This window comes from Theropithecus gelada, chromosome 11, assembly GCF_003255815.1.
Source record: "Theropithecus gelada isolate Dixy chromosome 11, Tgel_1.0, whole genome shotgun sequence".
In the NCBI taxonomy this organism is placed as follows: Eukaryota; Metazoa; Chordata; class Mammalia; order Primates; family Cercopithecidae; genus Theropithecus; species Theropithecus gelada.
Genome location: NC_037679.1, coordinates 98,349,274 through 98,363,914, shown reverse-complemented (window position 1 = coordinate 98,363,914; position 14,641 = coordinate 98,349,274). Strand labels below are relative to the sequence as shown.

The window sequence follows — 14,641 nt, the reverse complement described above, 5'->3', positions numbered from 1 at the left end:
GCGAAACCCTGTCTCTACTAAAAATACAAAAATTAGCTGGGCATGGTGGTGCACACCTGTAATCCCAGCCACTTGGGAGGTTGAGGCAGGAGAATTGCTTGAACCCAGGAGGTGGAGGTGACGGTGAGCCGCGATCTCACCACTGCACTCCAGCCTGGGTGGGAGAGTGAGACCCCAGAAACGATGAGATCTTACTTCTCCCTCACAGTCTGAAGACGGAGCACTTTCCATGGAGTGCTGATGAGCCAGGGTCCTGGGCTCCTTCCGGTATGCCAGCCCTAGGGCAAGTCTCTCAGTGTCAAGGTTCAGGACTGCAACATCTCCTGTCCAAACAGCAGGATGGAGACAGGACAGGATAGGAACGAAGTAGGAGAGGGGTCAAGGGCTCATGCTGGCTGGCGTCCCACCAGCCTTTTGACATGAGTCACCCTTCCGCCACTTTATAAGAGAAAGGTAGACCTCTTATCAGTGGTAGGCAATAGCAGGGTAGTGGAAACCGTTTTCCCACCACGGCCAAGGCAGGGAATAGAGGCTGCATTGTCCCTAGAGAATTGTAAAAGAGTAACCAACCAACCGAAGGCTCTTTGTTATCCCCTGGGCCAGCAATCCTAAACAATGCCAGTGATAGAACATTCCTCCCTGAAAATGTATTTTATTGGTCTAAGTTCTAAATCTAAATAAATGCTGTCATTACCACTGAGTTTTCATTATAGGTGAACTTCGGCCGGGCGGGCGCAGTGGCTCATGCCTGTAATCCCAGCACTTTGGGAGGCCAAGGCAGGCGAATTACCTGAGGTTAGGAGTTCGAGACCAGCCTGGCCAACATGGTGAAACCCCATCTCTACTAAAAATACAAAAATTAGCCGGGCGTGATGGTGCGTGCCTGTAATCCCAGCGACTCAGGAGGCTGAGGCGGGAGAATCACTTGAACCTGGGAGGCAGAGGTTGCCGTGAGCCGAGATGAGGCCACTGCACTCCAGCCTGGGTGACAGAGTGAGATTCTGTCTCAAAATAAATAAATAAATAAATAATATGTGAACTTCAAGTTAACTTGTTTTTATAACTTAGCGTTTAAATATCATTATCTCCTATGCAGAAATTGAAGCTGAAAACTCCCATTATACAGTGAGCCCCTGACACCCGCAGACTCAGCTACACGGGTTTCTTCCTTTGGGCTGGTCAGCGCCTCTGTCCCTGTGGAGCTGCTATGGAAGCAGCAGCTTGGAAGAGCCAGTGACACCATTTTACACTCAACTCTATCTTTTTTTTTTTTTTTAATTTAGAGACAGGGTCTCCCCATGTTGCCTGGCTGGTCTCAACTCCCGGTCTTAAGTAATCCTCCCGACTCGGCCTCCCAAAGTGCTGGGATTATAGGTATGAGCCACGGCACCCGGCCAATCAACTCCATCTCAGAACTGGAAAGGTGCACACACACACACACACACACACACACTAGACAGGCACATCCCTTGCTGGTCACAGCCTATAGTCACGGTGTGTTTATAGTTGAGGAAACAGTCTAAAGATGCCTACAAAGACCTGCTCCGAGAACAATGGAGAGTCCACATGTCCCGATACCCACATCAACATATGCTCTGAAGACAATCATCGTTATACCTTGATGTATTAATACTTACACACTAAAACGTCATGGAGAGTTTTCTTTAAATCAACAGAGTTATCAACTCTCTCATGCAGTCTGCTCACCCACATGTAGACACAGCTTAGTTTAACCTTTATATCGACCAGACCCCCATAGGAGAAAAACTTAAAACAAAGCCGGGGCAGTCCTCTGCTTGCTTCCGGAGGACACCCTCCTGGGTAACAGAATAGCTTTCGATAAACTGTCTTCTTACTGCACTCCGTGACTCGCCTTGAATTCCTTCCTGCACGAGATCCCAGAACCCTCTGGGCTTCAAGGATCAAGACCCATTTTTCCACGAACAGAACCACATATCTCTGCCTTTCAATGGTAGATTCAAAATACACAATGATGGTGCCATGATTGCAAAGACAAAGGAATAACTTATTTTCCTCTTGTCTACTTGGACTTTTTATTTGTGTTAAAAATTTAAAACAGCGAAAAGGAGGTCAGGTGTGGTGGCTCACGCCTGTATCCCAGCACTTTGGGAGGCCATGGTGGGAGGATCACTTGAGGCCAGGAGTTCAAGACCTGCCTGGCCCACATGGTGAAACCCTGTCTGTACTAAAAATACAAAAATTAGCCGGGCGTGGTGACACACGCCTGTAATCCCAGCTACTCGGGAGGCTGAGGCACAAGACCCACTTGAACCCAGCAGACGGAGATTGCAGTGAGCTGAGATTGCACTCCAGCCTGGGTGACAGAGCGAGACTCTGTCTTTTAAAAAAAAAAAAAAAAAAAAAGTGAAATGGAAAGCAAATTACAAGTCGTAATAGTTTTGTTTTATGAGGGCCAATATGAAAACTTCAATTCATGATTATTGCTGAAAATAACTTTTGTAGAGAAAGGGGGTGTTAAGAAATAATCCATGCTGGTCAGGTGCGGTGGCTTATGCCTGTAATCCCAGCACTTTGGGAGGCCAGGCAGGTGGCTCTCTTGAGCATAACAAGAACCTGTGTCTACAAACAATCATAATAATAACCCACGCCACAGAATACTTGAGGCAGCACACAACCTCTCAACTTTCCCAAATCTTAAGATAGAATGCTTGGAGTGTAAAAGCGTCATGGCCCTGAAAAAAGGATGCTTCATAATATCAGTTTGAGTTGAACCAACAAGCAGATAAAGAAAATGTGATATGTCGGCCGGGCGCGGTGGCTCAAGCCTGTAATCCCAGCACTTTGGGAGGCCGAGATGGGCGGATCACGAGGTCAGGAGATCGAGACCATCCTGGCTAACACGGTGAAACCCCATCTCTACTAAGAAATACAAAAAATAGCCGGGCGAGGTGGCAGCGCCTGTAGTCCCAGCTACTCGGGAGGCTGAGGCCGGAGAATGGCGTGAACCCGGGAGGCGGAGCTTGCAGTGAGCTGAGATCCGGCCACTGCACTCCAGCCTGGGCTACAGAGCGAGACTCCGTCTCAAAAAAAAAAAAAAAAAAAAGAAAATGTGATATGTCTATGGAGTTGGAGACCATGATTCTAAGTGAAGTAACCCAGGAATGGAAAACCAAACATCATATGTTCTCACTTATAAGTGGGGGAGCCAAGCTAGGAGGAGGCAAAGGCATAAGAATGATAATAATGGACTTTGGGGACTCAGGGAGAAGGGTGGGGAGGGTGAGGGATAAAAGACTACTCATTGGGTGCAGTGTACACTGCTCAGGTGATGAGTGTACCAAAATCTCAGAAACCACCACTAAAGAACTTATCCAGGTAACCAAACACCAGCTGTTCCCCAAACACTATTGAAATAAAATTTTAAAACATAAATAATAATGATATCGGTGTGGGTGAGTCTTCTTTTAATGAAATCACCACAAACCTCTTGTAGGTCTTCGTGTCTTCTCTGTCCTGTATATATTTTTGTAAAGGGCAAAATGTGAAGTTAAGAAGATGTGTTGGGATGTTGTGGGCTCAGACAGGGTGCAGCAGGAGTAGGAGTAGGGACAGTATTACTTTCCATACCCCCAAAGCTTCCCAGGAATACTGGAGTGCTGAGGGAGAGTCAGGTAGTAAATACTGATAGTGATAGCACCTTACATCATGCATGTGATAAGCTCGCTTTTCGAGGCAGAGCTCCATGTCTTATCTATTTATCTTAAAGATCATCATGATTCTTAAAAGCACCCAGACAATGCCCAGCTCCTGTGAAGCTCGAGGCAGATCTGCCACAGAGCAGCTTCTGAACCCTCACACAGAGTCCAGGGCCAGGCTGTCTGCCATCTTGACAGGGCTGCTCTTCTCCAAGTATTTTGCACAACTTCAAGAAGGGGGAAGTGAGGCCAGGTGCAGTGGCTCATGACTGTTATCCCAGCACTTTGGGAGGCCGAGGTGGGCGGATCATGAGGTCAGGAGTTCGAGACCAGCCTGACCAACATGTTGAAACCCCCTCTCTACTAAAAATACAAAAATTAGCCGGGTGTGGGCGGCGGGCACCTGTAATCCCAGCTACTCAGAAAACTGAGGTAGGAAAAACGCTTGAACCCAGGAGGTGGAGGTTGCAGTGAGCCAAGATTGCACCTACTGCACTCCAGCCTGGGTGACAGAGCGAGACTCTGTCTCCAAAAAAAAAAAAAAAAAAGAAGGGGGAAGTAAAAAGTTTCACATTTACTAGCAACAGATGAGCATTGCATCCTCCGAAAAAAGGAACATATATCAAAGGCACTTTACTATTCTATATTTACTAAGACTTGTAGGAAAAAAACATCTTCATTCCCTTTTGCTCCCAATTATTGAATAATGGAAAGTCATATTCTGTTTTTTTTTTTTTTTTTTTTTTGAGACAGGGTCTCACTCTGTCACCCAGGCTGGAGTGCAGTGGCATGATCTTGACTCACTGCAACCTCCACCTCCCAGGCTCAACTCCCCTAGTAGATGGGTCTACAGGTGGGAGCCACCACACCTGGCTAATATTTGTACTTTTTTGTAGAGGGGTTTCACCATGTTGTCCAGACTGGTCTCGAGCTCCTGGCTTCAAGTGATCCACCTGCCTCAGTCTCCCAAAGTGCTGGGATTACAAGCGTGAGCCACTAAGCCTAGCCTCAGTCATTAAAATTTTTTTTACATGTCTCCAATTTGCTATCATTTATCAATCACTTCTCGGCTCATTTATTTATTCCTACCATGTTCTTAGATTAACTTACCACTGAGATGTGATTCTACTGTAAATAATGCATTGAACAATGATCATGAATACATCTTTTGGAAACCTCCGACTTACTAATGATATATCTTCTTGTTAATTTGCTCTGCACCCTAATTATTCTAGCAATAAATAATTATTCGTCCACTGATACATTCTATTATACCATAAACATAAACCATACAATATGTCAGGTAATGTTCTAAGTACTTTATATATATTAACTCATTTGGTCCTCACCACAACCATATGACGTAGACACAAATATGAAGATTCTGTGGCACAAAGAGGTTAAACAACCTGTCTAAGACCACACAGCCCATAAGTACCAACACCAAGATTCAGATCAAGGCTGCCTCAATCCACACACGAGCCAAACCCCTGCACATGTTGCCTCTCCTTGAAAAAATGTTGGGGTACAGGGGAAGCTCTGTCCATCTCAATGGGGAAGGGTACAATCTCAATTAAATTTTTCTTTTTAAGTTGAATATATATTTAAAATATATTTCTGCCATCCTGGACAACATACTGAAACTTTGTCTCTACAAAAAATACAAAAATTAGCCAGGTGCAGTGGTAGGTGCCTGTGGTCCCAGGTACCTGGGAGGCTGAGAGGATCACTTGAGTCCAGGGAGGTCAAGGCTACAGTGAGCCATGATCACGCCACTGCATTCCAGCCTGGGCAACAGAGCAAGACCTTATCTCAAAAAAAAAAAAAAAAAAAAAAATATATATATATATATATATTTCTGTTTTAATTATATATCAGTAATTCTAGTGATAGAATGTGAGAGACCAAATGGGGCAAAATATCAGTAACTGACAAGTCTAGGTAAAGGGCATACAAAAGGTCATTATATTATTCTTGCAAATTCCTAAAACTTTGAATTTTTAAAATAAAAAGTTAAAGAGAATTATTTCATCTTAAATGTCAACAATAATATGCTAAATGTTACATTTTAAAATATAAAGAAAGATTTTAGATTCAAAAGTATACAAAGATGTATGCAGTTTTTCAAAATGCTTTTGGTAATAGTAACAGATCCAAAATTTGAAGGCAAAACAGTCTTTTTTTTTTGAGATGGAGTCTCGCTCTATGGCCCAGGCTGGAGTGCAGTGGCATGATCTGGGCTCACGGCAACCTCAGCCTCCCAGGTTCAAGTGATTTCTCCTGCCTCAGCCTCCAGGGTAACTGGGATTACAGGCGCACACCACCACGCCCAGCTAATGTTTTGTATTTTAGTAAAGATGGGGTTTCACTGTGTTGCCCAGGCTGGTCATGAACTCCTGAGCTCAGGCAATCCACCCGCCTCGGCCTCCCAAAGTGCTAGGATTACAGGCGTGAGCCACCGAGCCCGGTCACAGGCAAAACAGTCTTAGGGAACATACCTGCTTTTTTCTCATTGGCAAGATTTTGCTACGTAGTCACTGGTATCCACTTCCCACAGGTTAGTTCCAGGAAATCAGATTCTAAGATGGGGATATGAATGTAAGAGGTTGATTTGGAAGTCTCTTGAATTTGACCCTTGAAGAAATGAAGCAGGATTAGGCAGAGGGGGAAGCAGGAGGATGATGCAGTCATCACCAAGGCCCTAGCCACAGGCAGCTCTGCTGCTAGGACAGCCCTGCAGAGTTACCCCCAGCTGGAAGAAGGGGCCCAGACTTTTATGCTTCCACATCAGCCATTGAGTGGATACAGGTGGCCCCAGCAAAGGGCGCAGAATCTTGAGTGAAGCAATTCTTTAGCTGAAGCAATCACTGGGAGAGGAGACTCAGCTGAAGCTGTCGACAGTGTCCACTACATTCCCACTTTACAGACAAGGAAGTTGAGGTATACAGCAATCAGCTGCGTGTAGTGGCTCACACCTGTAATCCCAGCACTTTGGGAGGCCGAGCTGGGTGGATCACTTGAGGTCAGGAGTTAGAGACCAGCCTGACCAACAACGTGAAACTCCGTCTCTACTAAAATTACAAAAATTAACCAGGCATGGGGGTGCACCCCGTATTTCCAGCAGCTCGGGGGGCTGTGGCAGAAGGATCACCTGAGCTCGGGAGACAGGGATTGCAGTGAGCCGAGATCACGCCACTGCACTCCATCCTGGGAAACACAGCAAGACCTGTCTCAAAAAAAAGAGTATAGCAATTAAATAACTTTCCCAAGATCACAGAGCTGATAAATGGTTGTATCCATTCTCCAACACCACATTAGTGCTGCGTAACAAGCACCCATAAAATATGTACTAACAGGCTAATAACAATAAAAATGTACTTTGGCACATGAATCAATCAGGTTGGCTAAGTCATTCTGCTGATTTGGTCCAAATTAGTCAGATCTCGGCTGGGCTCCCTCGTGTGTTTGTGGCTATGGGTCGGCGTTCCTCGCCTGGTCTAGGATGGCCTGAGCTAGGATGACTTACTCTCCTGCACGTGGTCTCTTGTCCTCCTGAGCTTGTTCCTCATCATGGAGGGAAGCTTCCAAGACAATGAATGTGGACAAAGCCTTTGGAGCTCCAAGACTAGAACGAGTCCATCGTCACTTCTGCCACATTCTATTGGCCAAAGCGAATCACAAGGCCAAGTGCAGAGTCAGTGCGGGAGGATCTTACCAAATGGCATAGACACTCAGAGATGTAAAAATCAGGGACAAGCAACCATAGTGATGGAGCCCAAATGCAAACTCCAGAGACCTCACTCCTAGAGGTCTTACTCCACAGTCATCTCCCAAGCAAATCTTTAATTAGTATCTATGTCAAGTTCCACCTGGCCTGGCACTGTGAAAGAGCAAGGTCCTGCTTTTAAAGAGTTTACGGCCAAGATAAGGAGCCAAAACACCCACCATGAATGTTTGGTAGCAAGAAAGGTAAGGCAAACGTAAGAGGGGCAAATGCAGCAGGAATCGGGGCAGGGGAGGTACTGTGGACCACGTTGGTCCAGGAGGGTCTGGGCAGCGATTGATTCAGGTCTTGGAGAATGTGCAGAGTTGAGTCAGATAGTAAGGAGGGATGCACACCCGCACCTTCTCCTCCTCCTCCTCCCCCAGGTACTGATGGAGGGAAGGGAAGGAAAATAGACAGAATGCAGGGCCTGTGAAGAAGTAGGGTTTTTTTTGTTTTTTTTTAATTTTTTGAGACGGAGTCTTGTTCTGTGTCACCCAGGCTGGAGTGCAGTGACGCAGTCTTGGCTCACTACAACTTCCACCTCCTGGGTTCAAGTGATTCTCCTGCCTCAGCCTCCTGAGTAGCTGAGACTAGAGGTGCGTGCCACCACACCCAGCTAATTTTTTGTATTTTTAGTAGAGATAGGGTTTCACCGTGTTAGCCAGGATGGTCTCGATCTCCTGACCTCGTGATCTGCCCGCCTCGGCCTCCCAAAGTGCTGGGATTACAGGTGTGAGCCACCATGCCCGGCCTGAGGAAAGCAGTTTTCTAAATCCCCTCTCTGTTGTCCCCTCAGCCCCTTAGGATTTCCTTTTATCTGCCTTGGCCAGGCATTGAGAGCCCAGCATGCTGAGGACAACAGTATTTCATTGTTACATGGATTTGCTATCCTCCTTTTGAGGACTGTGGGTGATGCCATCTTTGTTCTACTGAGCAGAAAGGCAGACGGGATTGCCAAAGGACAAGAGTAGATGGCTCTATAAAGGAAAGGGAATGGAGCCACCGGAGGGGGAAGATCAGGAAAAGGGGTTGGAAGGAGACAGAAGAGGGAGCAGGAGAGGAGAGACGACTGAATAGATACTATGAGGAAGAATATTTTGGGGAGAGAGGAGTGAAGATGCCTGTTAGGAAATGATGCTATATAATGAGCAACAGAGCCCTGGGCTTGGGCTTCAGCCAGCAGCCTTCAGTAAAGACCAGCCCTGGCCAGCAGCCTTCAGTAAATACTTCTCAAAGCTTTAGGAGTTAGATTTCTTGTGTCTTCAAATGCTGAGATGACCTTTAGGGCTGAAACAAGGCAGTCAGTTTTATCTGGTTTCCTTTCCATACACCAGGCTTACCTAAAGCAACTTGTTTATTTTCCTATTGGATAGTAGTCAAAGGTGCCAGCTTAGGAATGAGACAAGTGAGTTCAAATCCTCACTTTTTTTCTTGCTAACTTTGTCATCTTGAGCATGTCATATAACCTCTCTGAGCCTGTTTCCTCCCCTGTGATAGGAGTATGATAGTATTTACCTCATAGGATTTTTGTGAGGATTAAATAAAATAAGACATATAAACTGTGTGTCTTGCACATAGTTGTTGCTTTAATAAACTAGCTCTGGCTGGGCACAGTGGCTCATACCTGTAATCTGAGCACTTTGGGAGGCCAAGTCAGGAGGATCCCTTGAGGCCAGGAATTCAAGACAAACCTGGGCAGAGAGGGAGACCCCCTTCTCTACAAAAAATTAAAAATTAGCCAGGTGTGGTGGCACACACCTGTGGTCTCAGCTACTCGGGAGGCTGAGGTGGGAGGATCACTTGAGCCCAGGAGGTTGAGGCTGCAGTGAGCCATGATTGCACCACTGCACTCCAACCTGGATGACAAAGCAAGACCCTGTCTCTTAAAAAGAAAAAAAAAAGCTAGCTATTGTTATTATTATAATTATCCAATGATTCCAAAATTTAGTTATTTTATCCTTGTTTTACATACAAGAATGGAGATATAGACAAATCAAATCCAGCTTCCCCCAAAGCCTGATGAAGGGCTTCCCTATGAACAAAGACCCTGGCCTGAGACAGAGATGACTCCAAGCCTCTGAGCCCTGCATGGTGCATTTGTACTCTAAAAACAACAAACAAACAAGTGCATGAGCAGTAAGGGAGGCAGAGATCCGTAACTGAAGGTCATTTAGGCAGGCAGAAATGATTAATGCAAAATTAAGGTAGAACCCGACCCAAAGTGGATGCGAAGTCAGAGGCAGACATCTGTCCTACATACTCACAGTGGTCTCCTGTTTGGCAGTTGGCGGCTGGACCAAATGTCCTCTCTAAAGCCTTGTTAGATACAGGAATTGAGCCAGCTCTTCCACATCCTGGCTTTGTGACCTTGGTGAAGCTATTTTACCTCTGAGATTCAGTCTTGCACCAGCTAAGTGGGATTATACCGGTAGCATCTGCCTCTTGGGTTGCTGTAAGGAGAAATGGAATGATATCTTCTGAGCATCTCACCCAGTGCCTGGTGCACAGGGTGGTTCCTCAGACCTTGTCTGCCCGTATGAACCCAAACTCAGAACATAGTCTCTGAAGCAAGGCAAAAGGATCCAGGGTTTCTAAACCTGCTAAAATGACTGAAACTGGTTCAGTTATCCAAAGAGGGGTTCATGATACAGAGAAGGGTATTCCCCAGAGCACGAGGAAATTAAATTTAAGCTGCAAGTATTTGGGTCAGAGATGAGAAAGAACTTCTGAAAGTCAGGGTTGTCAAATTAAATTAGAAATGATGATTTAAGACTGTTGTGCTGCTAGTGTCTACTCTAAGAGGAGAATACCAGCTCATCTGCCTGGGCTGGGCAAGGTGTGCCATCATGAGATTGGCCCAGACAATCAGCCACCCTGGGCAAATGGGCCTCAAAATACATGTGCCCTAAGTGAGGACTGGCTGTGACCCTGGGCTAAGTGACGAGGGCCACAGAGTTAGTAGAAGTTGGCCATGGGAGAAGGGCTGTTCTAGTTTTGAAGACATTTGCAAGGGTTGACCCAGAGCCTTTAACTGCCTAGGTGCATGTAAGTTTGAGTCATCCTCAGGTGGGATAAACCTGAGAGGACCCAGTGTCAGCGCAGACCTGAGAGAGGAAATCAAATGACCACTGGAAGGAAGGGGGCTTGAAGGAAGTGACCCCACCCACTGAGCAGAGCCACTTGAACAAAGGCATTGACCCTGGAAGAAGCATTGATGGAAGTGTTGGGCACAGGCAGGAGCCGTCCGCCAAGGGCATCAGCCCGCGCTCCCGTTTGGGGAGAAGTGTTGGACTACAAGACCACTTGGGGCCCATCCGACTCAGGAAGGAAGGCCAGGCCTTGGAGGCTTGTCCGCTCCTGCCCCCAAAGACCAAGACAATGCAATGAGGTTTCATTGCATTTCCAGGGGAGGTCACTAGGGGAGACCATGGCTCTCAGGTGCAGTGGGGCAAAGATAGAAGGCCAAGAAATAAAATGGCTCCAGACATCTTTCACTTTGGATATGCCCTTGTCATTCCCGAAGGCCTGAGCAGCCTGGAAAGAGAGAAAGATGGGGAACATTTCCACAGCTGGGACATTTGGTGCCATGGCCTCAACATCACCTGCTAAGGAACCTGCTGGGGCTCCTGAGCCACAAAGACCCTATAGGTCTGGTTAAGATTCCATAGTCCTTGGCTGGGCGCGGTCGCTCATGCCTGTAATCCTAGCACTTTGGGAGGCTGAGGCAAGTGGGTCACGAGGTCAAGGGATCAAGACCATCATGGACAACATGGTGAAACCCCGTCTCTACTAAAAATACAAAAAATTAGCTGTGCGTGGTGGGGAGCACCTGTAGTCCCAGCTACTCGGCAGGCTGAGGCAGGAGAATCACTTGAACCCGGGAGGCGGAGGTTGCAGTGAGCCGGGATCGCGCCACCACTGCACTCCAGCCTAGGTGACAGAGCAAGACTCCATCTCAAAAAAAGAAAGAAAGAAAAGAAAAGAAAAGATGCTTCTTCTCTCGCCAGGCGTCCTCGTGGAAGTGACATCGTCTTTAAACCCTGCGTGGCAATCCCTGACGCACCGCCGTGATGCCCAGGGAAGACAGGGCGACCTGGAAGTCCAACTACTTCCTTAAGATCATCCAACTATTGGATGATTATCCGAAATGTTTCATCGTGGGAGCAGACAATGTGGGCTCCAAGCAGATGCAGCAGATCCGCATGTCCCTTCGAGGGAAGGCCGTGGTGCTGACGGGCAAGAACACCATGATGCGCAAGGCCATCCGAGGGCACCTGGAAAACAACCCAGCTCTGGAGAAACTGCTGCCTCATATCCGGGGGAATGTGGGCTTTGTGTTCACCAAGGAGGACCTCACTGAGATCAGGGACATGTTGCTGGCCAATAAGGTGCCAGCTGCTGCCCGTGCTGGTGCCATTGCTCCATGTGAAGTCACTGTGCCAGCCCAGAACACTGGACTCGGGCCCGAGAAGACCTCCTTTTTCCAGGCTTTAGGTATCACCACTAAAATCTCCAGGGGCACCATTGAAATCCTGAGTGATGTGCAGCTGATCAAGACTGGAGACAAAGTGGGAGCCAGCGAAGCCACGCTGCTGAACATGCTCAACATCTCCCCCTTCTCCTTTGGACTGGTCATCCAGCAGGTGTTTGACAATGGCAGCATCTACAATCCTGAAGTGCTTGACATCACAGAGGAAACTCTGCATTCTCGCTTCCTGGGGGGTGTCCGCAATGTTGCCAGCGTCTGTCTGCAGATTGGCTACCCAATTGTTGCATCAGTACCCCATTTTTTAAAAAAATTTATTTATTATTATTATACTTTAAGTTGTAGGGTACATGTGCATAACGTGCAGGTTTGTTACATATGTATACTTGTGCCATGTTGGTGTGCTGCACCCATCAACTCATCATTTACATCAGCTGGAAACCATCAGTACCCCATTCTATCATCAATGGGTACAAATGAGTCCTGGCCTTGTCTGTGGAGACGGATTACACCTTCCCACTTGCTGAAAAGGTCAAGGCCTTCTTGGCTGATCCATCTGCCTTTGTGGCTGCTGCCCCTGTGGCCGCTGCCACCACAGCTGCTCCTGCTGCTGCTGCTGCAGCCCCAGCTAAGGTTGAAGCCAAGGAAGAGTCAGAGGAGTCGGACGAGGATATGGGATTTGGTCTCTTTGACTAATCACCAAAAAGCAACCAACTTAGCCAGCTTTATTTGCAAAACAAGGAAATAAAGGCTTACTTCTTTAAAAAAAGAAAGAAAGAAAGAAAGAAAGAAAGAAAGAAAGAAAGAAAGAAAGAGAAAGAAAGAAAGAGAAAGAAAGAAAGAAAGAAAGAAAAGAAAAGAAAAGAAAAGAAAAGATTCCACAGCTCTCAGTCCAGCCCCTTTTCCTCCTTCTCTACCCAGCCGACTACTACTCATCCCTCAAGTCCCAGTACAAAGCTTGCCTCCTCTAGAAGCCATCCCTGGCTCCCCTATGTAGTAACTGGTCCTTCCAAAGTGTTCCTGCAGCTCCCAGTTTATCCCTTCTATGTCTAACTTCCATATCAATATTCTATTCACCCATCTGTTCATCCACTGTTCTGTTCACTACAGGGCATGTTGGCATGTGCCTGTAGTCCCAGCTACTAAGGAGGCTGAGGTGGGAGGATCACTTGAGCCTTGGAGGTCTAGGCTGCAGAGAGCTGTGGTGGTGCTACTGCACTCCAGTCTGGGTGACAGAGTGAGACCCTGTCTCAAAAAAAGAAAAAAAATTCCATAGCCTCTCTGGGGCTGCATGCCAAGCAGGAATGCCAAACTGAAATTACGGAAGAATGCCAGGTATCTAAAAAGCAAAGGTGGTTCCTTTGGTCAGGGATGGAGCAGTACATGCCAGTCCATCTGCAAGTCATTCTGTCTGGGTCCTCTAGCAAGTCAATCCAGTTCAATTCCCAAACACCATGCCAGTCTTGTGTTAGGCTGGTCCCTGCCCTCGGGCATAGGCGGCATATGCTAATATCAACAGTAGTAGGCAGAACAAGAGTGCCTTTTAAAGAAACATAGCGGTCAAGGCTGTTGCAACCAGGGAGGAAAGTGATCAGCCGGGCTGCGGGATTATTAGTAAAGGCTTCGTGAAGGAAGCAGTCCTAGGAAAGACCTCGAAGGAGGTAAGTGGAGATGGAGGACAAGGCACCCAGCTGAGGGGAACAGCTTGAGCAAAGGCATGGAGTCAGGAAAATCGAGGCAGACCCAGGGAATGGGGACACATCTAGGGACTGAGTAGGGAAGTATAACTGAGGTCAAATTGTGGAGGTCCTGGAAGGCCAAAAAGAAGATTCATCCTCCTAAGCCACCACCCAGAGATCCTCGACTTGGAAGCTGGGATATTCCCAGGGAGCCAATAGGGTAGACCCTCAGGAGGCCTTTAGGGAAGTCTGCTCTTCAATTTCTTTTTAAACATGCTCTTCCCTCCTCCGGAAATGCCCTTTCCTCCTTCTCAGCCCAGCTGACTGCTACTCATCCTTCGAGTCCCAACGCAAAGCTCGCCTCCTCTAGAAGCCATCCCTGGCTCCCCTCTGTAGTAACCGGTCCCTCCAAAGTGTTCCCACAGCTCCTGACTTAGTTCTTCTATGTCTAACTTAAATATCAATGTTCTGTGCGTCCATCTGCCTCCCCATTAGTCTGTAAGCCCCTAGAAGTCAGGGCCTCTTATTCTTTTCTATATTCCTACTGTCTTGCACATTGCCAATAAATGTGGAAGGAATGGAGGAGGGGAGGAAAGAAGAAACTGGAAGCACCAGTTCTGACCTGAGGCACCAGAGGCTGTGCTCTGTGGCCTGGCCTGGTATTCATCTGCCTCACATGACCTGGCGCCTCCTGCTTGAACCCTCAGTTTCTGCCTCGCTTTGGGCAGGGACAACACAGCTCCCATTAGCTGCCTCCTGTTGCTAGTGCCTGCCAGCCCCTCATTAGCCCAGATGATCCCCACTCCTGCCCTGAGAGATATGGGCTTGGCAGAGGTCGAGGCCCTTCCTGCCTGGTGAGCCCCTTATGCCAACCCCAGGCAGTTATCCTCAGGCTGCTATTGGACAGAAGCATTTGATCTTCAGAGCTTTGGCCGTGGACACACACTTTACCATCAGTTATGGGGTCAATTCGGGGACCTAATGAGGAGCATCTTACCTGGGAGAAAGTGAGGGATATGACTCAAGCTAGGCA

The 14,641-nt window shown here is 47.3% G+C and overlaps 1 protein-coding gene across 4 annotated transcripts; it reads left to right on the top strand.

The window, feature by feature from the left end:
* The first annotated feature begins 11,403 nt into the window (after positions 1-11,403).
* Positions 11,404-12,725, top strand: LOC112635098 (60S acidic ribosomal protein P0-like). Of its 4 annotated transcripts, none has more exons than XM_025402995.1 (2): positions 11,404-12,221; positions 12,378-12,725. In XM_025402995.1, exons 1-2 carry the CDS (start codon positions 11,514-11,516, stop codon positions 12,675-12,677), a joined length of 1,008 nt encoding a protein of 335 aa, XP_025258780.1. In that variant the 5' UTR covers positions 11,404-11,513; the 3' UTR covers positions 12,678-12,725. The 4 variants fall into 4 exon arrangements, with proteins under 4 accessions (XP_025258780.1, XP_025258781.1, XP_025258782.1 ...); XM_025402996.1 differs by having other exon boundaries at positions 11,404-12,212; positions 12,364-12,698; XM_025402997.1 differs by having other exon boundaries at positions 11,404-12,217; positions 12,372-12,698.
* Positions 12,726-14,641: the final 1,916 nt, after the last annotated feature.